Source organism: Sorex araneus, chromosome 1, assembly GCF_027595985.1.
Source record: "Sorex araneus isolate mSorAra2 chromosome 1, mSorAra2.pri, whole genome shotgun sequence".
In the NCBI taxonomy this organism is placed as follows: Eukaryota; Metazoa; Chordata; class Mammalia; order Eulipotyphla; family Soricidae; genus Sorex; species Sorex araneus.
This window is the reverse complement of record NC_073302.1, coordinates 446,839,079-446,850,141: the sequence shown is the minus strand read 5'-3', so window position 1 is coordinate 446,850,141 and position 11,063 is coordinate 446,839,079. Positions and strand designations below refer to the sequence as shown.

At 41.2% G+C, this 11,063-nt stretch overlaps 1 protein-coding gene across 1 annotated transcript in view; it reads left to right on the top strand.

Moving 5' to 3' along the window:
* The first annotated feature begins 373 nt into the window (after positions 1 to 373).
* Positions 374 to 11,063, top strand: part of LOC129403257 (uncharacterized) — a 146,906-nt gene continuing 136,216 nt past the window's right edge. Inside the window, 3 exon segments of the mRNA XM_055129786.1 lie at positions 374 to 407; positions 6,895 to 7,437; positions 8,517 to 8,529. Of these exon segments, the coding sequence (XP_054985761.1) occupies positions 374 to 407; positions 6,895 to 7,437; positions 8,517 to 8,529 (590 nt within the window).

The window sequence follows — 11,063 nt, the reverse complement described above, 5'->3', positions numbered from 1 at the left end:
AAAGAAAGAAAGAAAGAAAGAAAGAAAGAGAAGAAAGAAAGAAAGAAAGAAAGAAAGAAAAGAAAGAAAGAAAGAAAGAAAGAGGAAGAAAGGAAGGAAGGAAGGAAGGAGGAAGGAAGGAAGGAAGGAAGGAAGGAAGGAAGGAAGGAAGGAAGGAAGGAAGGAAGGAAGGAAGGAAGGAAGGAAGGAAGGAAGGAAGGAAGGAAGGAAGGAAGGAAGGAAGGAAGGAAGGGAACAATAGAAGGTCTCGAAAGAATAGCACAGGGGAAAATGTCAGAAGATGAGATGCAGGAAACCTCTAGAAAATAACAAAAGGTGGGGAAAATATGAAAATAAAAAAACAGCTCAGAGAGATGCCTCCAGACCTCGAGTCATGTTGAGCCTCATCCAGGATACCCCGGAGTGGGGTGGGTACCCCAACAGAGCCCAGGCAGCCAAAAACTTCCAGAAACCAATGGCTGCCATGCTCATGGCCAGTCTCTATAGGTGCAAGAGGAGCATCACATAAGAATGAAACTTCACCATTCAGTTAAAAACTTAACTCCAACTGTATCACCCAAATTTAGAATTCCTCTAGCACAGATTCACATTTGCAGCCCCACATCTCATATTCTACAACAGTGATGTGCTAAGCATAGAACACCACTTTTCAGTTGCTATAAAGTAGAAGACAAGAAATCTCGATCAAAAAATTAAAAATTTAAAAATATAAAAAATATATTAGCACACAAAAATATCTAATATATTTTTATATATATTAAAACAACCTATAATGTAGGACAACGTTGGGTTTGTCCTTTCAGCCTTGCTGCAGGGAACTTAGTTTACCTTAAAGCAATGTCCTTTCTGTATGGACACTGGAAGACAGTTAATATTATGCTTTGTAACTTGGGAGCTGATTGACTCCAATAATATTTACTCTTGGGTATCTGCTTTCTTAACTCAATTGCCCTTAATTCCTAGAACCCCAAAAGCAGGGTCCCAACAAGGGAATGAATGGACCCAGGGCAAACTGTGAGCTACCCTGGCATTGAAATGGGCCAGGCCAAACCGCCACAATACTCAACTATAAGTTGAGAGCATGGTCATAGACAAATGCTGTAATGATTCAAAAGTAACAACAAGACTAGGACCCTGCTGGGGTTAGGAAGACTAACCTGGCCTGAGGACTGTGGTCTGGAACATATAGTGAATGTCCTCAGGAAGAACCAAACTTTAAGTCTGATATATCTCTTACTGTGCTCATACACAGTGACATTGCTAGAAATATTAGAAGTAAATTTTCTGTAGCTGTTTAAGTGGATTACTAGCTGAGGAAAGAAGAAAGTGACACACCCTGGATGGGATCCTGCCCTTAAGCAGATCTCCTAGTAATCTGGAGTAGTCTTCTTAGATGAGATTTTGATAATCTCCTGGAGAAGTGGTCTTACCCTCTATGTTGACTTGTTAATGTTCAACCCACCTTTCTGTCACCACCCTATGTGATTGCTATATAAACTAAGACTAAAAGAGAAGTAGGGGGAGAAGACACAGAAGGGATAAGACACAGAAGCAAGAGATAAGACACAAAAGTGAGAGAGAAGACACAGAAGCAGAGCATAGAGTGAAAGAACATCATCGGAGCCAGAATCAGGGGAAAGAAAGAGCACAAAGTGAGTGAGAATCAGAGTCAAAGTCAGAGTCAGAATTGAGAGCGAGTGGAGCTCCAGAGACTGAAGCAGAAGGGCTCCAGAAAGTGAGATCAGAAGAAGAGAGGTTGGAAGAGACCAGAGTAGAGATAACGGAGACAGAGAGAGGTCGGAAGAGACCAGAGGAGAGACTACAGACACAGTCAGAGATAGAGAGACAGATAGAATAGAGCACAGCAGTACACGCATAGGTAGAGCACAAAGGAGGAGCCATCTCATTTGGTCCATTCACAGCTGCTCGAGAGCACCAAATGCGAGAGGCGAGAGAGAGAGAGAGAGAGAGAGAGAGCCACCCTAAGAGCACTTGAACAACACACACACACTGCATCACCCCCATCCACGCACATGTGCATTTGAATTTTTACACTGTAACATGTTAGCAACACTTACACACGGATTTATGGCTCCAGGGTGAGAGACAGCAATCTTCACACATTTTCCTCTAAGGAAAAAATTTTTTATCATTTGTAGAGGATTATTCACAATAAGCAATACAAAATAAATTATGTAGGATCTACCTTTGGGGCAGGCTTGGGTGGTGGAGAAAAAATTCAAAATAATGGTGGTGGGAAGATGTAATGATGGTGAGATTGATGTTGGAATGTTGATTGTAATAAACTATTTTGAACAACCTTATAAAAATAAAATTTAAATTTAACAAAACAGCTCACTAGAGAATTCTGGGATGATTTACAAGGAACAATATAAGAATCATCAGAGTTTCTGAGAAACAGGAAAGCAAATTCAGTGGATAATCACTAGTCAATTAAATTATAGATAATAATTTCTGAGTTGAGGATTGCAGGCATACAAATTCAAGAGACCTGAGGGGTGCATCCAAAACAGACCCAAATAAAAAAACTCCAAGATACATTATGATCAGAATGACAAAAGCCAAAGACAGAGAATGACTACTGAATGCAACAAAATAATAGAACTCACATGCAAAGAGTCTTCCATAAAATTCACCATGGGTTTATCAAATTGTAGGATAACATGGGGTTTGTCCTTTTAACCGTGCTGCAGGGAACTTAGTTTACCTTAAAGCAATGTCCTTTCTGTATGGACACTGGAAGACAGTTAATATTATGCTTTGTAACTTGGGAGTTGATTGACTACAATAATATTTACTCCTGGGCATCTGCTTTCTCAACTCAGCTGCCCTTAGTTCCTTGCATCCCAAAAGAAGGGTCCCAACAAGGGACTGAATGGACCCAGGGCAAGCTGCGAGCTACCCTGGCATCGAAATGGGCCAGGCCAAAGCGCCACAATACTCAACTATAAGTTGAGAGCATGGTCATAGACAAATGCTGTCATGATCCAAAAGTGAACATGAGACTAGGACCCTGCTGGGGTTATGAAGACAAATGTGCCTGAGGACTGTGGTCTAGAAAATATAGTGAGATGGCCTCAAAAAGAACCAGACTTTAAGCTTGATACAGCTCTTACTGTGCTTATACAGAATGACATGGCTAGAAATATTTGAAGTAGATTTACTACAACTATTTAAGTCGATTACTAGCTGAGGAAGGAAGAAAGGGACACACCCTGACACACCCTTGTTGGGACCCTATCCTTGAACTCCTAATAATCTGGAGTAATCTCCTTAGATGAGATTTTTGTTAAGCTCCTGGAGAAATGATTTTACCCTCTTTGTTGATTTGTTAATGTTCAACCCACCTTTGTGTTACTGCTCTATGTGCTTGCTATAATAACTAAGACTGTAAGAGAAGAAATGGGCAGAAGACACAGAAGCGAGGAGGAAGGCAGAGGCAAGACAGAAACAAGGAGAAGAGACAGAGCAGATAGAGAAGATACAGAAGCAAGAGAGGAGACATAGAAACAGAGACAGAGAGAGGTCAGAAGAGACCAGAGGAGAGACTACAGAGACAGAGACAGAGATAGAGATAGAGAGACAGACGAAGAGAGCACAGCAGCACACACAGAAGCAGAGCACAAGGAGGAGCCATCCTGATCCGGTCCACACACAGCAGCTCGAGAGCATTGAATGTAAACACCTGAACGCAAGCAGAGAGAGAGATAGAGAGAGAGAGAGAGAGAGAGAGAGAGAGAGAGAGCCGCCCCAGAGCCTGAGAACAACAGAACACCACAGACACATCATTGCACCCCACCGTGCTCGGGTCTTGAAATTTTTTATATCAAATGATATTCTATAGGCCAGAAGAGAATGGTGAGATATAGATTTTATAACATTTTAAAATTTTATTTTATTAAAACACTGTCAATTACAAAGTTATTATGTATGTTATCATCATTGTGTTTTTGACAAAATGTTCCATCATCAATCCCTTCACAAGTGATCCCAGATACCCTCTCCTACTCCCCACCCCACTCCAGCCCAGGCACCATCAAGATATATATATATGTTTATATATATATATTTGTTTTTAATGGACACTCACCAAGAATACTCTATCCATCTAGATTTTCGTTTTGACTGGAAGTAAGGATGCGAAGTCATGGATAAACTCTGTGTGTCTACAGCCTTGAAACCAATTTTGTGAGAAGTATTAAATGAGCATTTTTAAGAGATAAGACAAATGTTACATATGTATTATATCTACAGAATTATGGTAACCAATTTCTTCATGTCAATAATCTCCCTAAAAGTCAATGGGCTGAACTGCCCAATCAAAAGACTCAGAGTGACAGGATGGATCACAAAATTGATTCAAACTTTCTTCTGCCTACAAGAGAAATATATGAACAGTCAGGATAAACGCAGGCTCATAGTCAAAGGTTAGTAAACAAAAATAATCAAATAATCACCCTTAAATTGTCAGGGTGGGTCTATCTATATCAGACCACATAGGCTTCAAATTTTAAAAGGCTATAAAATACATGGGTGCTCATTTTTTGGGGATTAGAGAATCAATACATCGAGATGATCTCATACTCTTAAATGTATATGCACCTTATTATGAACCATCAAAATATTTAAGTCATTGCTAGTATACATGAAGGAAGATATTGATGGCAATGCTATTATGGTAGGAGACTTTAATACTTCCTTACACTGCTTAATATACCAACTAGGAAAAAACCAAGAAGAAAATATTGGAATTATAGGAAGTTATGAAAGAGATGAATAAATTCACTTCCAGACACACACATGACACTCCATCCTCAGAAAGTAGAGTACACATTTTCCTCTAGCACATATGTAACAGTGCTCAAAACAGACCACATGCTGGGTTACAAAATGTAGCACCATAAAATCAAGAAGATGAAAATATGACCAGGTATCCTTTGCACCACGATGCTTTGAGGAAGGATGGAAGGGGGGAAGGAAGGAAGGAAGGAAGGAAGGAAGGAAGGAAGGAAGGAAGGAAGGAAGGAAGGAAGGAAGGAAGGAAGGAAGGAAGGAAGGAAGGAAGGAAGGAAGGAAGGAAGGAAGGAAGGAAGAAGGGAAGGAGCAACAAATAGCTAAAGGAAACTGAATTGGACTTAGTTTACCTGGCCAGGGAAGAGTGATGAGAGCAGTCCTTAAGACACTGATGAGGGGAAGCTGGCACTCAAGTTGTGGATGTGTCATTGGGATTATGAATGTATTAATGCATCATTAATGTGACACACTATAAGACATTTAATGCCCATTTTCCATAATTTCTGCACCATGTTTGATGAGGTTCAAATATGGTGTGAACCATGAGAACACCTGTAAGGGCGATTGGAGACAACCTTAAAAGCCTCCATCCATCTTGGAGAGCCTGGCAAGCTACCAAGAGTACCCCACCCACATGGCAGAACCTGGCAACTACCCGTGGCATATTTGATATGCCAAAAACAGTAAAAACAATGGGCCTCATTCTCCTGACACCGAAAGAGCCCACAATATGGTAGTGTTAAGAAGGATGAGTGACCCACTCGCAGCGCCCGCCACTCCGAGGAGGCCAAAAGAGCTACTTTGGACACCAGCAGCCCACTGAAAAACTTGCAGTATGTGAACTGAGCATTTCCGCCAGGCTGCCCCTGTGGGGGCTCGGTATTTCTCTAGGTTTTCCCATCTTATGAGCACCATAAAAGGGTAAAAGATTGTAGCGATAGAATTTCGGGCAGATTTTTCCCTGGACTTTATACAGAAACCCAAAACCGCGCGGCCGCGCGACCTAATATCATCTAATCATCAGCAATATGAAATGGTTCCTTAGTAACGGGTTGGACTTTGGGGGGACCAAAAAAGGGTAAAAGTTTGTAGTGATGTATAATTTCTGGCTGTACTTCCCCTGGACTTTATACAGAAACCCAAAACAGCGTGGCCGCGCGACCTAATATCATCTAATCATCAGCAATATGAAATGGTTCCTTTTTAACGGGTCGGACTTTGGTGGGAAATTCTAACAAAAATAGTAAGTCTTTTGTTGAAATATTGAAGGCAACCAAAGTGGTAACCATCTCTTTAGATTGAACTAAGCCATATCCCCACACCGGCTGAGAAGAAATATCCTTCTTTCTCTGGAAGAAACGAGGCGTGGCGTTAACCATAGTATGATGTCCATTAAGTTGACACGAACCTGGTGGCATGGGAATGGGATACAAGGGAATAAATTATTATGTACATGGAACAGCGGGACGCTGGTGGAATCTCGAGCCGGGGCCGATACCAGCGCACTACTTTTGGTTCCAGAAACTGCTTGCAGACATTCTACCAGACTATCAACTAAGCCAGAGCCCCACGCTGGCTGATGATGGGAAATAACCATCTTTTTCCTTTTTTTCCCTTTGTCAGGCAGCGTGGTGATTACTAAACAGGCGTGAACTCGGTGGCGTGGGACGAGGGGGGAAAAATAGAAAAGTTATGTAACAAAGAGTGGGACTTAATATCTCTACATTCTCAGCAATGGAGAACTACCAAATGTTTTCTTGACAGTAGGACTGTCTTTTTCTTTTTGGGGGGAAATCCCAGCAACAATAGAGAGTTATGTGTTGAAACATAGAATGTAACCAAGATAAAGCATAAACGAAGTGAAACTTATCACTTACAGGAGCGGGGATTGGGGGGGCAGGAGGGGGCGGGAGGTATACTTGGGTGGTTGGTGATGGGATAGGGGCACTGGTGAAGGGAAGGGTGTTTGAGTATTGTATAACTGACATAATCCTGAGAACTATGTAACCCTCCACATGGTGATTCAATAAAATTAAAAAAAAAAGAAGGATGAGTGAGGAGAGGCTGATAAAATTTCAGTGAATGAACTAGTCATAAACAAAGAAGGAACTAAAATTACTGTCTGTAGTTTCTATGCACATACACTGGCATCAGAAGCATCCATAGAGGACCTGATGATGCAAGCACAGAAGATCAAGCACGACATCATTGGTCTGACCGAAATGAGTAGGCATCAATCATATCACGCCATTTTCGACACTGGAGAAGAACTGTTCCTTGGAACATGCAACAACAGAGGCGTTGGTGGCGTCAGTGTCCTTGTCAACATGAACTTGGCCATGAGCATCGATTCATTCGAATGCCTAACAACCCAAATCGGACGATTACACTTGAATAGATGTGGCTCACTGCCTGCAGTTTCTATCTTAATTGTCTATGCACCAACATCCAACTACAATGAAAAAGAAATTAAGAAGTTCTATATGGAGCTGGAGAAGTTCTATAAAGAAGACCACACCTTCTACAAGATCATTGTCAGTGATTTTAATTCCAAGATAGGACAGATAAGGTCTCCTGAAGAACTCCACATCGGGACCCATGGCCTAGAATGGAAAAAACTGGGTGAGAGACTGTCTGAGTCATCATCTTGACCAAGACCATCCATGGTAACTCACAGTTCCAGAAGGCCGAATCCAAATGTTAGACATGAGAGTCTCCCTGTGGACAGTTCCACAATGAAACTTACCACATCATATTCAATTGAAGGTTTTGCCCGACCGATGTTGCTGTTGTCCCAAAATTTCAAATGGGATCGGACCATCATCTCCTTCATGCAAAATTCTACTTCACAGAACAGGGAGAAAGGACTGCAAAGTTTAAGAACATGGAAAGTATCATGCTAAGTGAAATGAGTCAGAAAGAGAGAGACATAGAAAGATTGCACTCATCTGTGGAATATAAAATAACAGAGTAGGAGACTAATACCCAAGAATAGTAGAAATAAGTACCAGGAGGTTGGCTCCATGGCTTGGAAGCTGGTCTCACATGCTGGGTAAAAAGGCAGCTCAGATAGAGAAGGGAACACCAAGTAAAATGTGGTTGGAGATCCCGCGCGGTAAGGGAGATGCTTGCTGAAAGTAGACTAGAATCTGAACACAATGGCCACTCAATACCCCTATTGCATACCACAACACCCAATTGGAGAGAGATATCAAAAGGGAAATACCCTGCCACAGAGGCACGGTGGGGTGGGGGGGAGATGGGATTGGGTGTGGGAGGGATACTGGGTTTATTGGTGGTGGGGAGTGGGCACTGGTGGAGGGATGGGTTTGCGAACATTGTATGAGGGGAAAAAAGCTTGAAAATGTGTAAATCTTTATCTATACCCTCATGGTGACTCACTAATTAAAGAATTAAAAAGTAAAAAATAAAAAATAAAATAAATTTTAAAAGTTTTAACCAAATAAAAAAGAGAAGATAAATCCCAGAATGACCACCTACTGGGAGCTCTTTGGCACTATTGCCACAACGTGTGAAGATGCAGGCTTGGAGATCTCAGCCCCGGATCCAGCACACCTGGGTTCCTCTGCCAGTCCCTTTATGCGTGAGGCTCATCTGAACATGTGGAGAGTGGCCTTGAGTATGGCTGTGGCTGGGCTCTGGAGGTCTTCAACTGTCAAAGCTCTGCTTGGGGAGGGGAGGGAAAGGAAACCAGTTCCTTCTGAGGGGCTCCATCGAAGACAGCCAGGCACGCGGGGGCGGGGGCAAGAGACTCTGCATCGCTCTCTTCCAGGAACTTGGTATTATAGAAAAGATGAAGTCATGAAATTTGCATATAGATGGATCAACATGGACAGTATCATGTTAAGCAAAATGAGTCAGAAATAGAGAGACAAACACAGAAAATATTACATTCATTTGCTGAATATAAAGTAACAGAATGGGAGACTGACACCCAAGATTATTAAAGATAAGTACTGGGAGGATTACTCCACAGCTTAGAAGGTGGCCTCGCATACTTGGGGGAAAGGCAGTTCAGTTTGGGAAGGGATCATCAAGTAAATGGTGCTAGCAGGATCCGCTTGGGAGGGGAGACACACCCTGAAAGCAGACTATAGACCGAACATGATGGCCACTTAATACCTATATTGCAAACCACAACACCCAAAAGGAGAGAGAGAGAGCAAAAGGGAATACCCTGCCACAGAGGCAGGGGAGGGGAGGGCAATCAGCTTGGGGATGGTAGGAGGGATGCTTGGACCATTGGTGGTGGAAAATGGGCACTGGTGGAGGGATGGATACTTGACCATTGTAGGACTGAAATGAAAGCACAACAGTTTGTAAGTCTGGTAACTGTACCTCACGATGATTCACTAATAGAAAAACAACACCCTCTAAAAAAAGTCCATCATGGTATTGAAACAACAACAGATCTGTGGACCAATGGAATAGAGTTGAATATTCTTACACACACCTTCCAAATATATGATCATTTAATCTTTGGTAAGGGAGAAAGAAATACTAAATGGAGCAAGGGAAGCCTCTTCAACAAGTGGTTCTAGAAAAACTGAACAGCTACATGTAAAACTGAACTATACCTCTTTCTAAGGCCATACAAAAAATCAGATCAAAATAGATTAAAGATCTAACATCATACCTTTATCCATAAGGTATACATGGAAGAAAACTTAATCAAAAGACACAGAAGCTAAAGGCATCTTCTAAGATGAAACACAACTGACCAAAAAAGTGGAAGCAAAGACAAACACATGGGACTACGAGAAGTTTTACACCTCAAAAGAAACAATGTCTATGATAAAAAGACAACCCACTTAAAGGGAAAAATTACTTACCCAATACCCATCTGTTAAAGGGTTAATAGCAAAGTTATTTGTGGGGAGACTAATAGCGAAAGCCAGGGTAAACAAGAGTGAGGAGGACTGGTCAATGGTTGGATGCTTGCCACAAGTGTGTGTGTGTGTGTGTGCACGTGTGTGTTTGTGGTGAAAGGCAGTTAGGATAGGGAAGTGACCAATATGACAATAATAGTTGGAAATAATCATTTTGGACAGGAACTGAGTAATAAAAGTTAATAAGAAATATATCTGATAACCTTTCATTTTCTGTATTGAAAACCCTAAGGTTGAGAGAGAGAGATAAGAGAGAGGCAGAGAGATATATAAACAGAGACAGAGAGACAGAGAAACTCTGGACATTGGTGTTGGGAAATGTACACTGTGTAAAGGCATGGGTGTTAGAACATTATATAACTAAAACTGGATCATGAACAATCTTCTGTATATCTCACTGCAATGCAATTAAAAAATGGAATTCACATTTGACCCAACCATCCCATGAGATAGTACAGTGGGCAAGGTGCTTGTCTTGCATAAAACCAACCCAGATTCAATCCCTAGAAGAACCACATATAGTTCCAGAATGATCCATAAGCACAGAGACAAGAGAAAGCCCTGAGCATAGTTGGGTGTGGCACAAAAAACAATCTATTAGAATATACATACACACATATGAATGCATTTCATGTTCATTTCAACTCTTAGTATAATTCCAAGAATATGAAAGCAACCCAAATGTTGAATGGACCAATAAGTTGTGGTATATGTACAGTAAAGGGTCACAAGAAAAAAATTAAGTCATGCAGTTCAAATAAACTCGGATGGGATTAAAAGGTATCAAGCTGTGTGAAATAAGCCAGACAAGAAAAATAGCACAAGATGATAGCACTCATATGCGGATTACAGAGAATCAAAAGGCATGAACACTGTCAGTAACTTTGAAGTGGGATAGACAACTACAGGCTTGAGAGTGCCAAGTTTGGGAGAGGGGTGAGGTGAATGAAGAGATTGATTGGAAGTAACACAGGAACATAAATGTAAGGTCTTAAGCACTTGGGTGATGCAAAGGGAAATAGTAGCACACATCAAAACCAATATTATCAACTAAAAAATAATGGGGAGGAAAAAGAGGGAAGATTCATTGGACTGGTGAGGACATAGGGATGGTGAAAAAGTCATTGGCACTGAAAGGGAAGGCCATATCTTTGTACATCAACACTCAAAACTTGATACTATTGCAGTCCTATTACCTAAATTATAACAAAAATAAATTTAAAAAGAGAAGAAAAATGTTATGATTTAAAAATAAATTGTGGGGTAGGCAGGTCTCCTATGAGAATGTCATAAGACATTTAAATTTAGGGTTTCATTTCTTCCTGTGCTGTTTTATGA